Here is a 24784-nt window from a genome sequence, read left to right as displayed (position 1 = left end):
AAGATAATTCTCTACATTAATTTTTAATTTTTTTAAATATAGGATAGTGAAGTTTTTATTAATGACAAAAAGACTGATAATTCAGAGGTTTTCTGGAATCCAACACCAGACATTAAGCAATGGAGATTAATAAGGCACACCGTAAAATTTGAAGAACAGGGAGACTTTGAATCGGAGAAGTAAGTGTACATTTTTCAGCTAATTTCATGATGATAAAGAGTATTTTTTCTTTAATCCCTCAATAGTGTGGGCACTTTTCTCTGTCTTCAGTCATTTTAACTCAGCAAAATAGTGTAACATTTGTGGGATTCTGTTTTAGTGTATGTGAATGTCAAATAAATACCTATAATACAAATCATTTCCTTTCCTGCAGCTGAAAACTAAAACTTCTCATTTTTTTCCTTTCTCTTCTTATGTGTTCCAGAGCGTATTAAAATAAAAAAGAATTTCTAGTTTGTTTTCATAAAATTATAGGAGTAATTAATAATTCTTGGTTTTTTTATCTAGTAGCTGTTTTCTAACCTGGGTGAGTTACATATAACTATAGGTGAAGGATGTAGCACAAAATCTACTTTTGTTTCGTTTTCTAAAATATAAGAATAATGCAAAAAAGAAAAAAGAAAAAGAAAAAATGCCCCTGGACATGCAGGCTTCTAGAGGACTTACATAGGCTGGGTAATAATTAAGGCCATAGTTTCTGTTCTTTGTTAGATCTTATTAGATCTGTAATTCTTTTGAACCAAAAATATTGTATATACATTGCCCAGTTTCATTCTTACTATATATTTCTTTATGTTTGGAGAAGCGGGGGTCAAGGGGGCCGCGTCTGTGTAAAAGACACTATACTTGGTACTGTATATACATTATGCAGTTTAGTCCTCACTACATGTTCCCACATGCGTTATCATTCTGTCTAATGGGACTCAAGTCTATGTGTACTTAACTACCCTCAAAATTGAGGTTGTCAAAGATGGAAGAATATGTATGCACCAGTTCTAAAAATTCTGTTCCAGCTGTAATCACATGACGCTCTTCATCCAGAGTGAAGCTTTGCCAAGGCATACAATTTTTGAGGTGTGGGTATAATTTAACATATTTTTAAAATGAGTCATAGACAGGATAAGTAACTCTAAATTCCCCAGCCAAGAAGTTGCAGATCAAAGATTCAACCCAGGTCTAATTCCAAAGCATTTGGTTCTTTCAGTCCCAACATGCTGTCTTCCCAGATGGGTGGAATATAGGTAGTATATTTTTATTTATCTGATAAAAAAACTAAACTTTAGTAGGGGAAAAAAATTTCACCTCAGTAGTCTTTTCTGTTTAATTGGTGGTTCTCAATACTGACTGAACATTAAAATCATATGAGAAACATTTTAAAAAAACCAATACTTGGGCCTACCAGAGATTCTGATTTTAACAGTTTCCTGATAATTCCTGCATTCAAGGTTGGGAAGCATGGCATTACACTATTGGGTCTTTGAGGCCAGTGGATCTTATTAGACTTCATTACATTTCTATCATCTTGGGTCAGCCCATTCATTGCCATATGTTTAAGAACCCATGTAATAAATTTCTCTTGCCAAGAAAAAAAATTAGTCTCCACTGTGTTACTCTACTCCAGGTACCACTTATTATATCTTGCTCATTTCCAAGTAGCTAAGCATAAGCTTTGTCAAAGCCAGAAACCCACATGGGCATCATTTTTTCTTATGGGGATTCAAACCTACTCAGTGTAGACTTGATTTTCTGTTGCTTTCTAAATACTGTTTTGCACATGTATTAGACTCTGGCAGCGGGTTACTCGAGCCATAAATGCCAAAGACCAAACAGAAGCTACACAAGAGAAATGTGTTTTAGAAGAAGCTCAAAGACAAGCTGCCAGAAATCGGAAAACAAAAAATGAAGAGTGGACTTGCAAATTATTTGAACTTGATTCACTCACAGGAGAATGGCATTACAAGTTTGCAGAGTAAGTACTTAAAGAGAGTACATTACAAACTCTGTATGAGCATAGCTTGTTGCCTTCATTTCTAGAATTTTTATTGTTAGTTGGAGTAGTTTTTTATTAAGTCATAGATATATAAATAAGCGTGAGATTTTAAATTTGATGTTCTATTCATTATTAATTTGACTCCATGATAATAGTTAGCCTATAAAATAAGCTGAGAATTAGATTAGATATAAAAAAATCTTAATCTAACAGCTGGGTTTATAATTACTAATGAAAATCTCATCTAATCTAAACTTTGAGAAAATTTTTGAGTGTTTTATTTAGTCATTAAATAAATGGTGTTTTTTTTACTTGTGTAGTACTAGACCATGGGACCCACTTAATGATATGATACAGTTCGAGAAAGATGGTGTTATCCAGACCAAAGTGAAACATCGCACTCCAATGGTATGTGATAAAAAACTAACTAGATCTGCTAGGCATATGAAAATTTTAAATCCTTACTAGTATATTTGGCCACTAACATTTAAAATTTGGTTTCAAAGTTTAAAATTTTAGGTCAGCAGAGTGGGCAGCTCCAAGCTCTTGTCCCCCCAAAAGAAACATAAAAAAACAAGCAGACTGCCAGAACCAAATTTCCCAGAAATCTGAAAAACAATTCGAGATTTGTAGCAATTAAGTGAACATTGACTCAAGAAAGAGGTCACTTCAAAGCAGTAGGAAAGCTTTATGACATTTTTACTGCCCTTGCACCAACCCCTCCCTGATGCAGTGACTTTGAAGGGTTCCCAGATTCACAGCCTGAGCCATGGTTCCACAGGGAGCAGAGCAGAGCTCACAAATTGTTTTGTACATCTATTGTAACCTGTCTGGGGGCTACTTGAGGATATATGCAGGGCCCACATCTCTGTCTCATCTAACTCAGAGCTCAGCTAGAAAGGCTGCAGGCAATGCTTGGATGTACTACAAGCCAAACTAACAAACTGCAGACACCCAGGAAAAAAGATTACCATTGAAACATACAACAGACAGAAACAAAAGCTGGGGAGAGATTTTTTAGCAAACTAGGGCATTGGAAAGCCCCGCATGTACAGGGAAATTTAGAAAGCCATGAAAATGTCCAAGGCAAGATGTTTTTGTTCAGAAAAGAAAACCCTAAGCTTTTGCCTCAGGCTAATACCAAGGTTCTTTGCAAGCCTGGCTAAGTGTTGAAGGAGTGCCCCTGCATAGAGCCAGTCTGCTAAGACTGGGAGAGTATTTTTTGTTTATGTTTTGTTTTTATTTGTTTACCTATTGGTGTTTAAGGAAATCTCTGTCAGAATACTAACTGAACAGCTAAGGAACAGAGACATCAGTGACCATGCACAACAGGGAATACAGTTTTTGCAAAAATAGTTTGGGAAATTCACAGAACAAATTCAGCAATCCAGAAAACAGCAAACCCTGGGGAAGGTGGAGAATCTTATTTTCAGAGTCACCACATTATAATATTCAGATGTTTAGTTTTCAACAAAGAATTATGAGCATACAGAGAAACAGACAAATATGACCCATTAAAATGAATAATTAGTTTTCAACAAAGAATTATGAGCATACAGAGAAACAGACAAATATGACCCATTAAAATGAATAAAATAAATTGACAGAAACTATCCCTGATGAAGTACACATACCAGAGTTAACAAACGAAGCCTTCAATATAGCAGTCTTAAATATGCTCAAAGAGTTAAACGAAACAGGGACAGAGAACCAAAGGAAATCAAGAAAACGATGTATAAATCAAACCAGAATATTAATAAAGAGAAATTATACAAAGGAATCAAATAAATTCTGGAGCTTAAAAATGCAATGACTAAAACTAAGATTTGGACCGACAGAAGACAATCAGCAAATTTAGATACAGGACAGTTGAAATTATTCAGTCTGAAAAACAAAAAAAAGAATGAAGGAAAGTGAACGGAACCTAAGGGACCTAATGAGGCACCATCAAGTGGATCATATGCATTAAGGGAGTCACAGAAATAGAAGAGAAAGAAAAAGAGGCAAAGGAATATTTGAAGAAAGAAGTCCTCCAAATCCCCAAATTTAGTGAAAGACGTATCTACAAACCCAAGAAGTTCAAAAAATTCCAAGTAGGATAAATGCAGAGACCCATACCGAGACATTATACGCAGACTATCAAAAGCCAAAGAGAACCTTGAAAGCAGTAAGAGAGAAGCAACTTGTCACATATGAGGGAATCCTCAATAGGCATAACAGCCAATTTCACATCAAAAACCATGGAGGCCAGAAAGCATGAAGTGTTGGAAGAAAAAACTTGTCAACCAAGAATTCTGTCTTTCAAAACTGTACTTCAAAAATGGCGGGAAAATTGATACGTTTCCAGATAAATAAAAGATGAGGGAGTTCACTGCTCCTAGCCCTGCCCTCAAAGAAATGCTAAAGGGAGTTGTTCAGATTGAAATGAAACTCAAAGCCATATGAAAGATAAAGATTTTCAGTAAAAATAAATAGTTGGGCAAACATAAAAGCCCAATGTTATTATAGTTTTAATTTACAAGTATAACTCCACTTTTTGTTTTCTACAGCATTTAAAAGCAGAATGAATAATAATTATAAATCTATTACTGGGCATACAGTATATAAAGGAGTAATTTGTGATAACAACCTAAAGAGAGGGAGGATGGAGCTGTATAGGAGCAAAGTTTTTGTGTGTTACTGAAATTAAGTTGGTATCAGTTCAAGCTAGATTGTTATAAATTTAGATGTAAATGTCATCCCTATGTAACCATAAAGAAAATATCTAAAACGTGTATACAAAAGGAAATGAGAAGGGAATTGACGATTTTACTACCCAAAAAAATCAGCTAAACACAAAAGGAGTAATGGACGAAATGAGGAACAAAAAAAGTGTAAGACATACAGAAAACAGTGAAATGGGAGAAGTAAGTCCTTTGTAGTCAGTAATTACATTACATTTAAATGGCTTAAGCTCTCTAATCAAAAGGCAGATTGGCAGAATAGATGAGGACAAGCATGATCCAAGTGTGTGCTATCTACAAGAGACTCACTTTAGAGCAAAGACACAAACAGTAAAATGAAAGGATGGAACAAGTTATTCCATGCAAATAATAACGAAAGAAGAGCTGGGATGGCTATTCTAATATCAGACAAAATAGACTTTAATTCAAAAACTTTTAAGACACAAAGAAGGACATCGTATTTTGTTAAAAGAGTCAATTTGTCAAGAATATATAACAATTACATATGTACAAATCAGTGAAGCCCCACTATCTGATTCAAACATTGACAGAATAAAGAAGAAATAGACCATTCTATAACAATAGATGGATACTTAAGTATACCACTATCAATAATGGATAGAAGATCATTATTTACATTAGCCAAAAGGTGAAAACAATTCAGATGTCCATCAATAGATGGATAAACAAAATGTGGTATATACTTACAATGAAATATTATTCAGCCATAAAAAGAATGAAATTCTGCTACATGCTACAACGTGGATAAACTCTGAAAATATTATGCTAAGTGAAATAAGTGAAACACAAATGAACAAATGTATGATTCTACTCATAATATAAAATAAAATATAGGAAAATTCATAGAAAGATTAGAGGTTGCTAGGGACTGAGGGAAGGAGAGAATATGAAATTGTTTAATTGTTACAGTCTCTCTTTGCGATGATCAAAATGTTTTGGAAGTAGAAGAATATTGTGAAGGTATTTAATACTACTGAATTGTACACTTAAAAATTAAAACAGCGGGTTGGCCGATGACGCAGTTGGTTAGAGCGCGAGCTCTGAACAACAGGGTTGCCAGTTCGATTCCTACCTGGGCCAGTGAGCTGTGCCCTCCACAACTAGATTGAAGACAATGAGTTGTCTCTGCGCTTCCCGAAGGGCGGCCGGATGGCTCAGTTGGTTAGAGCATAAGCTCTCAACAATAATGCTGCTGGTTCAATTCCCACATGGGATGGTGGGCTGCGCCCCCTGCAACTAAAGATTGAAAACTGCGACTGGACTTGGAGCAGAGCATGCCCTCCACAATTGCATTGAAGAACAACGACTTGATGGTTCCTGAAGAAACACACTGTTCCCCAATAAAAATTTAAAAAAAACATTAAAAGAGCAAAACTTATTTTATACACACACACAAATATGTTATCACAATTTAGAAATTCAAAAATTAAATTTTGTTTCTTTCTATAACACTAGCATGATAGAAACACACAGGGCATCTGTATTTCCTCCTAAGGTACAGTTTACTGATCACAATAAGTCTTTGTATACCAAAAATTGGATTGCTGACTCCCTTTGTCATTTTAAATAGCTTTTCATCCCTCTTCATCAATCTCCAATTTGAGACTACTCTAAGAATGTGGATTTGGATTCTAAATGTTATAAAATTTTAAATCTCCATGACTTGAAGTAGGAAGGCACAGTGTCATCTGAATACAGAACATCCCTTATTATTTTCTATAGTGAAATTATAGAAATTTTAATTTTAGGTACATGAATAAAATTTACAAAATTATTTGGAGATCATTTCTATTTAAAACAGTAAACAGGGAAGAACAGGGTTAAAGGTGTATGACCACTGGTTCCCTGTTTTTCTAAGTAATTTACCTTGCCCTTCTGATTCTAGTTTCTTCTCTTGCATTGGAGTTTTTAAATTTAAGATTTTACTTCCAAAATTGCAAGCCTATTAATAGGATAAAGTCTAAAGTTTATTACTCTAAGGAAAATTTATTCCTAGTTGATGGTTTAATATGCTTTTGAATCTTGCGCACGCACTCAAATGCTTTCAGTAAGTTTAAATCATGCTATGCAAAATAATATCATTTTCATTTACTATAAGATGCTTTCTACCTTATGCAGATACTAGAAAAAGTAAATAATCTAAATAATTTCATTGGAAACCCAACATCATTCAGTGGAAATGTTTCTAATGTTGGGAACAAGATAAGATGATTAAAAACAACACTATCATTTAACATTGAACTAGAGGTACTAACTGATGGAGTTAGAACAGTGGGTGAGGGGGTCTGTATTCATATTTGTGTGTGCATAAAAATATCTCTTGAAAGATATACAAACAAATAGCAGTAAATATCTATTTAGTGGAGAGGAGATGGGGTAGATAGGGATCAGGAGTGAGAGGGAAACTCTTCATTGTATATTTTTTACGCTTTTTGATATTTGTGCCAAATTAATGTTTCCTATTAAAATTAAATAAAACAGTATTATTATATAACTGTATCACATCCTGTTTGTTAAGTTTTAGTTAGACTATTTCATCTTTGTTTGTATCTCTAAGTGTTGTGCCCATGAACAAATAGTTTTGACAGTTCTACAACATTGGTCTTTAATTACAAAATTCAGTGCAAATTCACATCGTAGCATAATTTATTTTTCAGGTTAGTGTCCCAAAAATGAAACATAAGCCAACCAGGCAACAGAAGAAAGTGGCAAAAGGCTATTCCTCCCCGGAACCTGATATCCAGGACTCATCGGGAAGTGAAGGTAAAAATATTCATTGCAAATTAATTCACTATAGGAGTCTAAATTTTTAAAAGAATAGTACTATACTATGTTTGATATATCAAAATAGTTTTCATATTAACTTAAGAAGATATACAAGAGTTTTGAAGGGGGCAGGGATGGTATGCAAAAAAAAAAACAAATCAAAACAAGAAAAACCCTATTTTACATTATAAATACATTTCAAGACCAGGCCACAGATAAGGGCACGAGGAATGAAAAAAAGGGGAAATCAAGAACCACACTGTAGTGTGGCTCTTATGCCTTGTCGTTAGCTTCTGAAAAAATTGTTAATAGCTTCCTAGATTCAATGCAGGAAACATTTTTTGAGCTTTGAGCTCAGTTCCACACTTCAAAACAGTTTTTCATTCTCAAAATTATTGTATTGTTTAGACGTCACAGACAAGTAAAAAGAACTGTATCAACATTATGGACTAAATTAACTAGTGTGCCACTCTTAAGTCAAATAATGTGTCAACTGTGTTGAACTACATTGCAATTTTTTAATGCCATAATCATTAAGCTTACACTGAGTTGGGGAGCTCATTTTTGTAGAGATAACACTAGAAGTGAATAAATTATAAATATCAGGAAATTAGTAGATGAAAATGGTAAAGAGTTGAAAGGAAAAGTAGCTGAATTCAGTCTGAGGGAATGTTCTTAGAGCGACCCTAATGAGTTGTAGTGGACTATGGCAATCTAGGCTTGAGAATGCACGGTAGGGTACAGGCTACTGGAATAGGAGAGGAATAAAATTAATAAAGGTTTAAAAGCAGGAACTGCATGATACCAGTGTGCTACAATTGAGAATTACACTGTTGTTTCCAATTTACAGAAAAGGAAACTGAGATTAATCTGCCCAAGGCCACATACATACATATGTTGCATATGCAGATATTTTGGCTACTCTCTTATCCCTCCGCTACTATATTACCTATAATATATCAGCTGGCATTTAGTGAGTACTTAACGTGTGCCAAACTGGATGTTAAATACACCTTATTACAACCATATGAAGTTTGAGTGTTATTATCCCTATTTCACAAATGACAAAACTGAGATTGGGAGAAAGAGGTTAAGATCTGAAGAAAAATGGAAAAGAGGGAACAGATGTGAGAGGGGAATTACAATAAAAATTTCTAGAAGAGATATTAAAACCAATTGAAAAGGTTTAAAGTTTGGGAGACTAGGGGAATAAAGATAGCATTAACAATTAATAAAAAACTGAAAAGGGGGCTAGAAAAGCTGACTTCTTCAGATGGAGACAAATGAACAAGAGACAGAAGAGAGCAATACCTTCTCCAAATTAATATATGTATTTTTAATGAACTATTTTTGTCTATATTTGTTAAAAAATAAAACTGATGCTATCCAAAATTAATTCGAAATTACTTTAAATATACCTGTAGTGTTCTAGTTTTGAAATAATGATTAAAACTTCAGACATGCAGAGTATTAGTATTATTAAGTTAATCTCTAAGCTATAAAATAATGCCTAGGAAAATTTTTATTACATGAGAATTATTAAGCTGAGGATTTTTTACAATTAAATATGTTCACTATTTTCACCAAGTTTATTCTAAATGTCCTTTTAGCTCAATCAGTAAAACCAAGCGCAAGAAGAAAGAAAGGTATAGAGCTGGGAGACATTCAGAATTCCATCGAATCTATAAAACAAACACAAGAAGAAATTAAAAGGTAATATATACTGAAAGTGACTATTCATTTGAATTGAGAGTAGTAGTTTCATAGGAAATCATATGCAAACTTTACATTTTTATATCATTTCTAAGCTAAAATAGAACCTTGACTTTTGTCACCTGATGACTGAAACATATGAAATTCTTTCAGCAATAAACTATTGGGGAAGAGGGGGAGGTTTTTCCTCATTTGTGAGGGTAGAATTGGAATCTCATTACGTTATTGCTGTAGCATACTAGGAATGTAGCTGGGTTGGCTGTGGACGTGAGGAGGTTTCTGAGTCAGCAAAGGCCTCTGCAGTCCCCTTTGTATGTGGTTAATATTCACCTGCAGTGCACCAGTTATTGAAATACTTCCAAACAGTGGGTAAATAGCCACTACCCTGAGACCTTCGAATGCTCCACTTGCAGTCCCAGACCTTCCCCACACACACCTCCCCATGATCCAGCAACTAAAATAAAGGTCATTAACACTTAGGAAGTTTCCCTGGAGGGAAAAGGGTCCTTATCCTGCTTCATGGCTAAGGCTATCATGAGTTCAGATTGATTGCCTCGCATTACTATATCAGATGTTACATTTTTAAATATTAGACAGCTTGCTTTTGTGTATTCATTTAGTGCTAGGTGATCTGGAAGATTTTTTTAAAGATGTTTTCTCTGTTCATGGTGATCTTATGATTCATGTTGAGTTGCTATTTTCATCTACAGCCGCACCTGCCATTCCCCTACACCTATCCCATGCTCAAGTCCTGAGATATAAAACTCCTCACATCTCAGGAATATACTGCATCTCTTATCTTTGGATCTTTGCGCATACTAAGTCCACTTCTTAGACTGCCCTTCCTTCTACCCTGCCCATCAAGAAAATCTCTGTTTATCCCTCGGAATGTAACTCAAATGCCACCCTTTTTGTAACATTTCTCATCACTCACCCTGCCCGGTAGCGTTAATAATCCCTCCACTTCTCTGGTTCAGCTCCCTATACATACTCCTTTTGTTTGAGTGCTGACTACACTAGAGTTGTTGTTGTGTTTACCATCCATTGGCCCATGAGCTCCTTTAGAGCGGGGAGTGTGTCTTCTGCATCTCAGTATCATTACTTTTATATAAAGTGCTTGTTTCCTAATTTAATTATATTTATGAATTAATGGGCCTACTTGTTAGTTTTTCCTCCTTTTCTTTCTCTGTAAGACACTTTACTAGAAGAAGTCAGAAAAAAGAACTGTCTTCACTGATGAGCTCTTCTTAGCCAAAAACATTTAGGGTGGCTTGAGGATAATTTAAGCTCATTTCCAGACTAAATTAACATTTTTATTAGCACACGAAATGCCTATAGAGCATTCTTCAAGTTAGGAATGTCATAAAATCTGTTGTATTATTTTTTTCCTGGGTAGGTTAGGATTTTTCTCCAATTCCACCCTAACGTAAAGATAAAGGAATCTTAGTGGGCCAACTGCCGTGTTTCCCCAAAAAGAAAACCAGATCTTGTATTAATTTTTGCTCCAAAAGACACAGTAGGGCTTATGTTCAAGGAATGTCATCCTGAAAAATCATGCTAGGGTTTATTTTCTGGTTAGGTCTTATTTTTAGGGAAACACGGTAAGAAGCAAAAATTTTGTTTTAAAACCACTGTGATAACAGAGAAGGTGATATATTTCTATATTATCAAACTTAATAACTATGTTTGATGCATCATTAATTTATATATTTGGTACAATGTGGAATATAGATTTAGACAGGACCTAATAATGGCTCCACATAGCATAATCCTGGTAAGTACTTGTTAATGTAATTAAGTGCTCTGTGACCATATATCAAATATGGGTTCTGTGCTAACATTTTTGACAAATAATTATAAAATTTATTGTTGCTTATTTTTATAGAAATATTATGGCTCTTCGAAATCATTTAGTTTCAAGCACACCTGCCACGGATTTTCTGCAACAAAAAGACTACTTCATCATTTTCCTCCTGATCTTGCTACAAGTCGTAATAAACTTCATTTTTAAATAGAAGTTCTTCACAGTTGAATCAGTGAACTGCAATGATCAAATTTGGCCTGGGACCAAAGTTCAAATTGGTTTGGTCTTTATTAATACATACAATATTTCAGAAACAAAATCTTAGATTTAAATGTGGAAGTGTTGACCTTTCATACCTTTTATCCTTAACCTGAAACAAGAGCTATTCTGTTTGGTTATTAAAGTGAACTATGTGTTAAGTGCCAGAACATTTCTAGCTTTTGTGAGAATGTGTCTACATGTGAGTATAATAAATCCACATGTATACACTGTTGTATCTTATGTATATCTGACAGTAGTCTTTGTATTCTATAGTATGTTCTGAGGTACAGCACTAACATTCATAACAAAAAAGCTATCAATATTATAAATACATGTATAATAATCTGTTTTCTTCATAAAACAGGCACAAAACTTATTAATAAGGAATTACAAAATGGGAAATGATGGAATAATAGACATATCATAAATAGTTCAATACACTGTACTGTTAAGAAAAAAAGATCATTTCCAAAGCACCTAGCTCAATTGTCTTCTTAGAAACAGCAAGACAAAGTGTGGTTAAAATTGATATGTTGAGAGATACAAGGTGGCAAATTGCTTTTTTAAAAGTTTACACAAGATTTTTTTAACGCCTAGAATTTAATATTTATAGATACAGGTACAAATGCACGTATGTGTATATCAACATAAAAAATGGTATGCAGCTACTTGGATCTATTGATTATATCTTATCATACCTATATAATACCACCTTAAGCACTTGCTTAAAAAAATGTGATCAAAATTAGTTGCTGTCCTTTTTTCTTATTTTTGTTTTTTAATTCAGTTGGTCCAATAATACAGGCCAAGTTCTAGAGATGTTTATAGGGCATATGAAATGCTGATAACTCGTTTTTTTCATTATGAAAAACTTATTTTGACTTTCATTTAGACCCTAGTTGTTCAGTGAGTAAGTAGAATAGAAGAAATTATAACTAATATTTTACTTCAAAAGCCAAATATGAGAGGCGATAAGAAAAGACGCGTTGTGTGGTGGCATTTATGTGTACATTAAAATTGGTTTCTTTAAAATGTGCAATAAGTTGAGCATCTAAGAAGAGCATCAGGTTTTGAAGTTTAATTTTTTATTATCCTCCTTGGTTCATTCTGTGGCAGAAACCACAATTCAAGATTTCCTTTTGTTCAGGCTCAGGCAAACTTTTTCCTAATTTTTATTTTATTTTAATATTTTTACTTCATGTTTTTACATAATATTTATAGTCCTCAAAGCAATTTTTGCAAATGTAAGTTAAGGTTAGGAACATGTTATTCTAAGATATATCTTAGAATCCTTGAAAGTATAGTTTTAAAATGGTTATTAATGAAAATGTAGGTCAAAATAATTGCTCTGGCTACATTTGACTTTGACTGAGAAGAGACTGTTAGACACTAGTAAAATAATAATCAACTGTTTAATATCATGATAAATGTAAAACTAAAGAATGGTTGCTAAATTATGAAAATTCAAAATGATAAAAAGAGCCAGCTTTTTTCCTGCCTAACCAATGTAGCTATCTTAAGTATCCTTAGGTTTTATGAAGAGCCATTTCCCATGTTTGTTTGTTTTTTTGGCAAAATAATGCTATATTCCATATGTACATGTGAAAACATTTTTTTAATTGATTAAAATATAAATAAGATATACCTATACCCAGTATAAGTATAGGTATAATATGACTACCCTGGAACAAGTGGGGGTTTTTCATTTGTATTTCATACTTGTCAATACAATTTTTGTACTCACTTTTCGTTTCCAATGTTATGCTCAACTGCCTATTCACTGATATATATTTTGTAAATATTGTACAATTTGATCTTTTTATGGTTGAAATTAGTATTTATATTATATATAACTTGATTGGCTGATCACGAAAGTCATTTCATCATTAATCCCTGAAAACTTAAAATTTCTTGTTGGTATCCCCCCTTTGGGGCTTTAGTCTAACCCACTTGTGGGTTATTTTCATTTGCTCTAAATAGTGTTTTATTTCTACGAGTACCTTCTAAGACTGGAAAGGTAGTTATTTTCTTTATTTTTTAAATTTTCTTTTTAGGGCAGACGTTATGGGTTCTTCCTACCCAAGGAGTCAAAAACTATTTCATGAGAAAGAGCAGGGTTACTCATCACTGTTTCTTGTATTCTAAAAGCATTAATCTAGTAGTCTTATTATGCTTTTAGTTGTGTGAGTTCCTTTCTGCAAACTGAAAACACTCAGGAACTGGTGGCTTAGTTTTAGATCACTGCTTATACCAGGCTTACTATGTGAATCCTTTAAAACTCACAGTTAACTTTGTATTTAGCCATATATGTAATTGACTTTGAATGATCTCTACCTGAGATTAATCTTCCCTTCACACATGGATTCATAAAAATTGTGATTTACAGTTTCCAGTTGTCTGAGAACCTCATAATGGTTTCTAGGATTTAACCTAGAACCGTATGACCTGTTTTTTCATTTGATCAAATTTATTTTTTTCTCAGGAAAATTTAGGTAAGAGTTATTGAAATGTGCATTTCTATTTTAGTTGTTAAATGTGCTATGCCTTCAGTTGTTCACCATTGAGTGAGATGTAGCTGACCCAGGAAAAGACAATAAATAGGGCATGTGAAATTAGTTTCAGCAATAGATATTTTACTTGTATTCCATATCAGCACTTTTTTGTACCACTTGTAAAGGTACAGTGTAATCTTTGTCACCATTCCATTGAAAAAGTTGGCCTTGTTAAATACAGCCCTCATTTAGTATTCACGCTTTTGTGCCTTTAAGATAATACTTTTTGTCATTTTGTGTTACAGAACTATTATATGATTCAAAGTGTTTATAGACTTGTCATAAAAGGGTCATTTCTCTGTGTCACCTTATTTCCTTTTATATAGTTAAGTATATTTAAGTTGGTGATGCTGTACTTTTACAAGGGTTTGTCTGTTTACTTATTTCAAATATATTCTTTATCACATCGTTGAAGTAGATTTGTCAGATTACTCTGAGTATTGTAAATAGTGCCTTTTTGATGGAATTCACACTGTTTTGGGTGTCAACTTGTGCCATATACATACAAAATTCTGTTAAAGGCAGTTTTAACTTTTTAAAGAATATCTTAGTCACATATTTAAGTAAAACAAATGTATAAAATTCCATTTTTTCCCATGTTTAGCATTTCTAGTGAGCAATGACTATATTTGGGGGGGGTTATTTGACATAAGGTGATGATGGCATTATTGATGAGCCATATGTGATACTGCAGATTATTTTGAATTATGTTAAATACACAGAAATAAAATATTAAAATTAGCATTTATACCAAACTTCCTGATTTGAACCAATGGGGGGGCACCCAACACAAATCACTAACTTTGCATTTCGACTTCTATCTTATTTGACTATATGGAAAAAGAGATGCTTAAAAATGTATAACCTGCCACTATTATGTAATGTAGTTTCATTTTGTTTACCTATAGTGTGAATTTAGTATATTTACTTTATGTTACTGTTAACATACTGTTTGTTAGTTTTTAATTGAAGATGGACTGTTAAAATTATATAGGACCAGTGTCTCCTTAATATGATTAACATATTTAGAAGAGCCACAAGAAACCCATGACAAAATGAATGTGAATATACCTTCTAAAATATTTAGAAAAATTCTTTTCTGCATTTATCATGTAAAATTACTTTAGTATTACAATATTGAAATTTATTTAAAGAAAAATGCCACGAAATATTTGAACTGATGAGCCACAGAATTTCAATTGAAAAATTTTCCATTTTTTTAGCATGCCTAAATATACATCTAAGATAAATAACCTGCTTGATGGCCATTTTTAAGTTCAAATACTACCACTGGTCAGTTTTGTGTAATAGAATAAAAGTATGTTATCTGCAGTGTTAAGTACAGCACACTGTCAGATTCTTTTCCTTAAGGTGCATTGTAAATGTACAGATAGTCATAGGCTGCTGTTTTATAATGTATTACATTTCTAATCTATTATTCCTAACCTATTATACATGTTTGCAGACAAAATAATAGTTTTTCTAAAAATCTGTAAAATTATGCTAACTTCTACAAGTAGGCATTCTAAATAAAAATTTAAAAAAAGAACAAATTGTGACCAAATGGCTTTGAATATAACATGTGGTGACTAAATTACTTAGTCCTAATTTTTAAATTAAATTTTGTGTGGGGGTAGTTGTGATGGGTGGTACAGGACTTGGAAGGGATTAACAGAATCCCTAATGTATGCTTTACTTGGTGCTTTATATTCATTCTTCTTGAGTACTCATAATAACCTTAAAATAAGTGGAAGTTAGCCCGATTTTATAGATAAAGAATCTGAGTCTCAGAGAAGTTAAATGATTTCAAAAGCTTCATGGTAAGAGTGATAGTGAGCCCAAGTTTGACTCTATGTCTGACTTCAATGTCCGTTCTCTTTCCACTTAAATAGAACTCTGATCCCAGCACTTCACTTTTAAATGTTTGTAATAATCCGCCGCTCGAATCTATATTGAGTAATGTAATCCCTTTGTGGTGCGTAGAACCAGAAAAAAAAAATAAAAACCTTACTATTAAGCATATACACAAAACCCATATGAAAGTTTTTTCCCCCTCAAATCACCTATTAGTTTATACTGAGTCAGCATCAGTTGAGTTCCAACCAATTATTCTTCCGGTTTTCCTCCATCCTCCTCCCCTCCCTTTCTTGCTCTCTCCTCAGGGTCCAATTGCTTCTGGCTAATCGTTTGTTCTGTCTTATTAATAATTGGGGGGAGGAGAGGGAGGGTTTACAAGTTTCTCCTGCCCTGTGCATAGGAATAAGGGGTAAGGAAAACAGCCCTTCACTGTTCGATCTCAATGAAACATCTGCAAGATAAATAATTTTAATAATATTGATCACACTCTTAAGAAATTATGCTATTATGCCATGTGTTATGTTACGCTATTCGACTCTTCTGCGCCTTACAAAATTGCCCTTTCTTGTAGAGCCAGTGGGCCCATGCAGTGGTGAAATGTCACAGTAATTTGGTGGGTGAGCTGTAAATATTTGACTGTCGAGTGCCTAGTATATGCTTGGCGCCATGCAGATAAAGCGCTTTATAAACATCCCCACCCTTCCCAAAGATTTATTAGATTTTTCATTTACATATCTATTATCTCCATTTTTAAAAAAAGATAAAAGAGGCTACTTGCTGAATGTCACAGATAAGTGGCAGAGCAAATGCAAGTCTGAATCGAAAGCCCACACTCTTAACCATTTCATCCTTACAAGAGTGTATTTAAAACAGTTATGTTCTTTTTTCGGCTGTTGTATCCAATGGTAGGCCACTGTTTTTAAAGCGCGGCTAAGCCACCTCTATCACGTCTGCTAAAGAATAAACTATGGTGGCTGCGGCTTCCCAGTGCCAACTGAGCCCAGGCAGTGTGGCAAAGCCCCCTTGGGGAAAGCACGCCGCCGACTCCTCCTTCACGCGGGCCCCGCCAGCGTGCCGACTTCGGGGAGCAGCTGTCGGGGAGACGGAGGGATTTGGCGGCAGCTGCTGCAGGGGAATGCATTCACCGAGGGACGTGGGGAAGGGCTTGCGGTGTGCGCTCCACCGACAATTCCCGGAAAGTCCTGACCCGTCTTCTATCTTCAGAGCTAGTGGACCGCGCTGGCCCCAACTGCCGAAATAGCGGGGCTTCCAGCTGGGGGCAGAAGGACGGCCCCCTCGCCCAACCAAGAAGCCGCGCCGCCCGGATTTCCGGCCTCCCCGCCTTTTCCGCTTCCGGCCGTGCCCCGCCCCGCTCCTTCAGGCCGTCCTGCTGTGAGAAGGGCCCGAACCCGGAGAGCTATGGCTGCTGCCGGCTCTGTGAAGGCGGCGTTACAGGTCGCGGAGGTGCTGGAAACCATCGTGAGCTGCTGTGTGGGGCCCGAGGGTCGTCAGGTTCTGTGTACGAAGCCCACCGGGGAGGTGCTGCTCAGCCGGGACGGAGGCCGCCTCCTGGAGGCGCTACACTTAGAGCATCCCTTAGCCAGGTACTCGGTCCCGCACTCCAGCCATTAGGGCATGCTGTAGGCGGGCACCCCAGGCCATCTCTGAATTTACTGTCCCTGAGGCTATGCTCCTGGGAAAACTGACCTTGGGTGAGACCAGTGTTCGCTCAGGGTTAGAGCGCTGCCCAGGGGAACGTCCCGGACGTGACATCTTAACCAACCCCCAAGAACGCTGCTGCCCTACCCACCCAACCCTAGAATCTGGGAACAGAACCAAGTAACTTGGGAACGGGAAAGCTACAACTAGGGACATCTCAAAGGGACAGTGTTCTCAGGTTATGCTCACAGCTGTGAAAACGTGGTGTCAACTTGGTGGGCCTGTAGGAAGGCAGTCCACTGAAAACCTGAGTCGCTTGCTTTCTTTTTTGTCTAGGATGATGGTGTCCTGTGTTTCCAGTCATCTAAGAAAAACGGGAGATGGTGCTAAGACGTTTATCATCGTTCTTTGCCATGTGCTCAGAGGACTTAATGCTGTCACGCACACAGAAAAAGATGCCTTCATTTCCAAAAATATTCACACCCACGGAAGACATTGGAAAACTTGTTGTCAGTGGAAATTTATTTCCCAAGCTCTTCTAACATTTCAGACACAAATGTTAGACTACGTCATGGACCGATACGTGAGGAGACACTTTCTGTCCATCTTTTCTTCCTCCACTAAAGGGAGGACGTTGTGTAGGAGCTCTTTAGAGTTGCTGGTAGGGGCATACTTTTGTGGAAGAGTGGGAAGAAATGCTCACAACTGTATTTCACAGTTGATGTGTGACTTCTTTTTCAAGTGCATGCCTTGTGAGAGTGAGTTTGAAGAAGTCCTCGAGTTGGTGGATGACTGTTTTGTAGAGTTGAATGTTGGTGTCACTGGCCTTCCGGTTTCAGATTCCAGGATCATTGCCGGGCTTGTGCTTCACAGAGACTTTTCTGTGTACTGTCCAGCAGATGGTGACATAAGAATAGTGCTAGTAACAGAAACTGTTCAGCCTCTCTTCTCAACTTCTGGGACAGAGTTTATTCTAAATTCAGAGGCACAGTTCCAGACATCTCAGTTTTGGATTATGGAAAGGACAAAAGCAATAATGAAACATTTACAGAGTCAGGATGTAAAATTGCTCCTATCTAGTGTGAAACAACCAGACTTAGTTGTTTATTATGCGGGACTGAATAGCATATCCGTGGTCGAGTGTTTATCATCCGATGAAATTTCTCTTATTCAGAGGATCACTGGTCTTTCTCCCTTTGTGCTACCACAGGCCTCCTCACAGTGTGACAGCTCGAGCACTGCTTTGGTGAAATTTTGTGAGCCCCTTATCCTTAGATCTAAAAGGTATGTTCATCTTGGCTTGATTAGCACGTGTCCGTTTATACCACACTGTTTAGTTCTTTGTGGACCAGTGCAGGGTCTTGTTAAACAACATGAGGATGCTTTACATGGAGCATTTAAAATGCTTCGGCAGGTATTTAAAGACCTTGATCTAAATTATATGACACAAGTTAGTGACCAAAATTTTACATCTAGTCCTATTTATAAGAATACAACAGAAAGTAGTCAGTTACCAGAAATTGTTGATGGCTCAATACAAAGGCCATATCAGGGCACTGTTGTAAAGAACAAAGATGAACTGGAAAAAATTCAAACATATGTAAAAGTATATTCAAATGTGGTAGTTCCAAGTGTAGAATTAGAAACACATGGTCCATGTTCAACACCAAAAGTGACACCAACAGATACATACCAGACAGACGAAACACTAAGATGTTTATCTCCAAACAAAACCAGGAAAATTGATGACCATGATCCATTCATTGAGAGTAATTCTACCAATTCAACAAGAGAAAACTCTAGAATAGAAATTTCTTATGAAAATTTACAGGCCACAAAAATTGCTGGAAACAGGTATACGTTACCAGTGAGATATAAGTCACTGGAGATGGGTACTTCCCAGAATTACTGTTTCTCATCTATACCAGCAGGTTGTGTTTTGCCAGTGGGTGGTAATTTTGAGATTTTGTTACATTACTATCTTCTCATCTATGCCAAAAAATGCGAGCAGTCAGAAGCAGCCATGGTTGGTATGATAATAGCTAATGCCCTTTTAGGCATTCCCAAAATCCTGTATAAGTCAAAGAAAGGAATTCACAGCTTTCCACAAATATATATAAGAGCTCTTCATTCACTGCAAACCAATCAACCCATGGTAAGCAGTCAGACAGGTTTGGAATCAGTATCTGGTAAGTACCAGTTACTAACTTCAGTTCTTCAGTGTTTGACAAAAATTCTAACCATTGATTTGGTAATCAATATTAAGAGACAACCTCAGGAAACTTATGATCTAGATTCAGAAGAGGAACTATAAAATTGGGATATTTTTATTAACCTAAGTTACACTCCAACTCAAGACATAAAGGAAAGCAGTTACGTGACTGCTGATTCTCAGGTCCATTCAATGTAGTTAGGAAAGCAGCCTAATTTAAAAAGTCATCAGAAGAAGTACACAAGAGGCCAGCAGACGTTGAGACACAAGTATTAGACTGTGTTATGGAACAGTTCTGAGGAGGAAGCCTTCCCGATGAGGGAAGCCAAGATCTGACTAAGTGTGTTCGTCCCCCTCAATGTCCCTGTGTCTCACTTCTGTGTGTGTTTGTGGTACGGTGTTTCTTTAAAGCTCCTTCTTTTTACTTTTCTGTATCCTTTCACTCTCTTCATCTTTACTCCCTTACCTTTCTGTATTTAGTTCATAGAATCATTTAATCTCAGATTTGGATGGGGTCTGGAAATCCCATCCTATTAATTGTCTGTAATACAAAACATTATTTGCTTCATTTAAAATAATTTATTTCCCCTACTCATCATTTCTAAAGCAATGAGTAAAAACTCAATTTTTTCCCCTCAAAAAGCATATAAATAAAATTGGTTTTTACTTTATATGACCCTTATTTCCATTTCATGTGGAAAAACGTGTAGGGATTCTCAGCATCCATATTCTATTGAAGATATGTTACCAAAAATATGATTTGGTGCATTGTGAACTTATTTTCATTTCTGTAGTTAAAAGTTAATTCCAAAAAGGATATGAAATTCATACTTCAATTTTCTCTTGGCCCCTAAGAGCTTGTAAAAATAATTCATGTATTTGCTGTTTTTTTCTTGTATTTGGTACATAGCCAGAATTCAATAGTAACAAATAATTGATGACTTATTTCTAATGTGAAGTTCAAAATGTTTGTATTTTATTTTAAAGGTTTATAAATGCAAATAGTACTTTGCATCTACCCACAGATAATTTCATTTTTGTAAGGTTTATGCCATATGATAACATTAATTTCTGTGACTATGGAGAAAATAAATTACCTCTACTTCTAATATGAATTCATAGATACATCAACCTACTGTAAAATTGCTGTATAATTTTTTCCATTTACTTTTTTTTAATTGCCTGTCGGGTCATTTGATAGTCTTGCTTTATTTTTGTTGTTGTTTTTTTAAATACCCCTCCATCACTAAAGGCAATTTGAAGACTTTTGCGGACATGCCAAGTGACTTGCACATTGTAGGTGTTTTGTAGCTATCAGTTATCACCGGTTCCAGAGTCCCTTTGTAAGCTGGGACTGAGTCTGTGTGTTTGGCACCCGGTCTAATACCTGGCACACAACTGTAGCCAATAAATGTTTGTTGAGGAACTGCTTGTCGAATGAGTCATTTGGTCCTCATAGATGAGGTCATAATTATTTCTATCAAACTTTCATGGACAAGGATCTGTTTTGGGGGAGAAGCAGAAAATGTAGACAGGTGTACACAAAGCAATCTTTCTTTTAATTAGGAAAATCCCTCAAAAATGGTGGTCAGTCTTGCTTTCATGGGTTAACCTTACCATTTACAGAACTCCAGGGGGTTTACACCACTGGGTTAGCTAGAAGAGCACTTTTTAATGTGTAATTACATTGTCCTTAAACCATCAATGTACAATGTATTTATGTACTTAAGTTACATATGTACTTGTACTTAACGTACAATGTACTTAAACCATTGTACTTAAACCAAGTACAATTACATTGTACTTAAACCATCCTCAACAAAGGATTCGAGGTGACATGCAATAAGAAAAGACAAAGTTATAGTAAAATTAAAGAATCAAGACCAAAGAAAATGTAAAGACGATTGATTAAAAGTCAAGACCATGTTCCTGTTTTCTGTTGATGCACAGTGACTAACCTTAAGACTTACTAGGTTGGAATCACTGTTAATACTTCTCATGGTTCTGAGAGTTGCCTGGACTTAGCTGGGACGTCCACTATAGTCCATTGGCTGCGGCAATCACTAAGGTCAGCTGAAGTTCAAGGGGAGGAACACAGGCCCCAGCACTCAATGGGAAGAGTGTCAGTGTCATGTTATAAGAAGACCATATGGGATGAGATACATTGAGGTAGCTCTCTGGGAAATACAACCTGCTACACCCATGGGAGGGAAAAGAGGACAAATATGCATGAACTACTTAGCTGAGTGTTTTATTATTGGTCTCTGAAGTTATGTGTCAGTTCCCCTCCATAAACACATATTCTCCAATACCGTTTATAAACCTTTTTTTCTTATTGGGCCAGTACAAGCCATTTTTATCCCAAAACAATAGGCAATAGTTGAACATCCCTGAACTGCTTAGGTAGGGGGAGCTATTTAGTCATGTTATACTGGAAACGCCGTGGTATCCAGGTTTCAGACTAAAAGAAGGGGAAGAGGAATGCAATTTGAGCTGAACTTTTATCAGAAATTACTCATCCCCTCTCAGAGGAATAGAATATATCTTTTCCATCACAGCACAGCAGAGAACACAAAAACTACAGCTCATAAATCATATATATTGTTATTCATTGCAAGTTTGTAATAGCAAGAGATTGATAACCTAAACTCTAGATGGATACACAAACTAAAATGGGTGAGGACAGTGATTTGGGGGGAAACACGCATATGGCAGAGGTGGGAAAGTGAACTGTTTGAATGCTATCCAAAAATGAAATAAAAATTTAAAAATACAGCAAACACAGAGATTACTCCCCAAATAGTAATAAAGTAATAAGGATCCTGATATTTAAAAAATGCAAGATCAACATGGAAGAAAAAGTTTGAGAGACACAGTGACAAATCAGTAAAACTGACAAAAGAATGGGATAAAACCAAAAAAGGGAATATTCTCTTAGCTGTACCTAGTTTGGGGTTTTCTCACCAGTTCTGGAAACATTTTTGTTTAGCAGGCCACTGTGAGCTAAGGAAGAATGCCAGCAAGCAGTGTGGCATTCATTTTCTTAGGAAATTTCCATGGTCCTGAACTTGGCTCCCTCTCATGCAGACTCACCATCAGATTTTGTCAGCACATTGAGAACAGACCTGTCTCAGGGGCTGACTCCAAAGTGATATGATCAATTTATTTACAATGAGAACAGTCCCAGGAATTAGAATGTTCCAAGTTCATCTGACCAATACTTACTGTGTGGGTGGGAAGTCAAATAGTAATCAGGTGATTGCCCAGTGATCGTGGTGTCAGAACAGGAGAAATCTAAGTTCATGGTCGTCCTCCCAGGGTGTCCATGCTCCAGTTCCCCAGCGCTCAGTCCTGGCCCTCTTCCCCACCTGCATTGGCTTCCTAGGGGATTCTGTCCACTTCCCATGTGCCGTTACATGCTGATAATTCCACATTTTGTATCTCTAGTCAACCTCTGCTCTGAACTCCCAACTCATTTATCCAACTGCCAGCCCAGTCTCCTCTTGGATGCTCACCGTCAGCGTGTCCAAAATGGAATTGTCTGCCATCCCATAAACCTAGTGCTTCCCCTGCCCCATGTCAGTTAACAGCATCACCTAGCTCCACTAGCTCAGGACAGAAACGGACGAGACACCTTGACTCCTCTCTCTGTTTCACATCCCGCAGCTGCTGTCTCAGCAAATCTTGCTGGCTCCACATACAAAATAGATTTCAAATCCACCCATTTCTCACCATGACCACTCCAGCCTAAACCATACTTCACAGCAGCCTCCTGATGGTCTTCTTTGCTTCTGACTTACTCTGTAATTCTCTAACGTGATTTCCCAATTTTTTATTTAAAAAAATTTTAAACCCACAAAAAAAATTGAAAAAGAAGACAATGAACACCTATATACCTTTCACCCACAATTACAATTTTACCCCGTTGTGCTTGTACACACACACATACATTTTATGAACCACTTGAAAGGAAGTTGAAGACATACTTTAAATACATCAATATGTATTTCCCATGAAAAAGGACTTTCCTGGACATGACTGAATGGTTCTTTTTATATGCAAATCATGCCATTCTCCTTGTTTAAAGTCCCCCAAAGGTTTTTCCTTCCCACAGAATGAAATCCAAATCTATTATTGTATACAAGGCTCTGCATGATCTGTCCCCTGCTCGTCCCTTAGATCTTCTTTCACCTTTCCTCTAGCCTTCTCCCCACCAGTTACAGTGACTGTATCAGTCAGGACAAATTACGCCATACTGAGGTTACACCTCCAAATCTCAGAGGCTTGGGACACAAATTTATTTCCTGCCACATTCGTGTCAATTAGGGATCAGCTGGTGACTCTGTTTCCCCATTGTTTGCCATAGAGAACAAAGGAGCTCTACAGGGCTTTTCTTTGGCTCACTCCATAAATGGTCTATGTCATTTCTGCTCAGGACTCACTGTCCAGAGCTAATCACATGGCCTACCCATCCAAAGAAGAACTAGGAAGTTCAATCCTACTTTATGCCTGGAAGGAGAGACAACCAGAACATTTGACAAACAGCACTAATGAGTACAAAAATAGATAGTCTTTCTGCTCCTTGAACACACACAAGTTCATCCTAGCCTCTGAGCTTTCCATTTGCTGTTCTCTCTGCTTAGAACACTGTTCCCCTCCTATCATATGGCTCACTTCCTCACTTCATTCAGGTATACCTGCTTTAATATCAGGTGCAGCCTCCCTAATCTGCATGTGTTCCAGGAGTGTCCCTTGAGTGTGTTGTGTGTGTTCTATTGTAGTTGAGCCTTGATTGCTTTTGACACATCTGGGTGGAATTGACTCCCAGGCTGACTGACTGAGGATTGGCTATACCCACAGTGTGTGAGCTGCTGTGTGGGGGCTGACCCCTCAGAGGAGGATTCGCACCCGTGGGCTCTGGTGCCTGTTGAGACTACTCCCTTTTGATGTGCCACCTGTGGGGCTAACCAGGCACGACTGGTGTGGTAGGAAGCAAGCCTCTGGGTGTGTTGTTTCTGGTGTCTCTTGGGAGGGGGTCCTGTGCAGGCCACTTTCAGCCTTGCTGTGACCAGCCCGCAGCTACCTGGTAGGAGCCACAGAGGGATATATGGTTGGCTGTTGCCTGTGCTGGACCTGGAGGCATGTAGGGTGGCCTTCCTGTGAACCGAGGCTGGCTGCCACCAGTCGTGGGCCTGAGGCAGCTCAGCAAAAAGCCCAGGGACCCCT

The 24784-nt window shown here is 36.7% G+C and overlaps 2 protein-coding genes across 7 annotated transcripts in view; both read left to right on the top strand.

Annotated features, from left to right (window-relative positions):
- The window catches only part of OSBPL8 (oxysterol binding protein like 8), a 152624-nt gene extending 136763 nt beyond the window's left edge, over positions 1–15861 (top strand). For all 6 annotated transcript variants that reach the window (XM_081060110.1, XM_081060108.1, XM_081060106.1 and 3 more), the window contains 6 exons: positions 43–179; positions 1784–1969; positions 2311–2398; positions 7392–7497; positions 9111–9213; positions 11099–15861. In XM_081060110.1, the coding sequence (XP_080916236.1) occupies positions 43–179; positions 1784–1969; positions 2311–2398; positions 7392–7497; positions 9111–9213; positions 11099–11228 (750 nt within the window). In that variant the 3' untranslated portion in view covers positions 11229–15861. The remainder of the gene's footprint in view (positions 1–42; positions 180–1783; positions 1970–2310; positions 2399–7391; positions 7498–9110; positions 9214–11098) is intronic.
- Positions 15862–16749: 888 nt separating this feature from the next.
- On the top strand, positions 16750–20977 carry BBS10 (Bardet-Biedl syndrome 10). Its single transcript, XM_081060112.1, has 2 exons — positions 16750–17291; positions 17683–20977. The coding sequence occupies exons 1-2, from the start codon at positions 17107–17109 to the stop codon at positions 19658–19660; spliced, it is 2163 nt and encodes a 720-aa protein (XP_080916238.1). The 5' UTR covers positions 16750–17106; the 3' UTR covers positions 19661–20977.
- The last annotated feature ends 3807 nt before the right edge of the window (positions 20978–24784 follow it).

This window comes from Rhinolophus hipposideros, assembly GCF_964194185.1.
Source record: "Rhinolophus hipposideros genome assembly, chromosome: 9".
Classification (NCBI taxonomy): Eukaryota; Metazoa; Chordata; class Mammalia; order Chiroptera; family Rhinolophidae; genus Rhinolophus; species Rhinolophus hipposideros.
The sequence above is the reverse complement of the archived record's forward strand: the minus strand, read 5'-3'. Positions and strand labels throughout refer to the sequence as shown.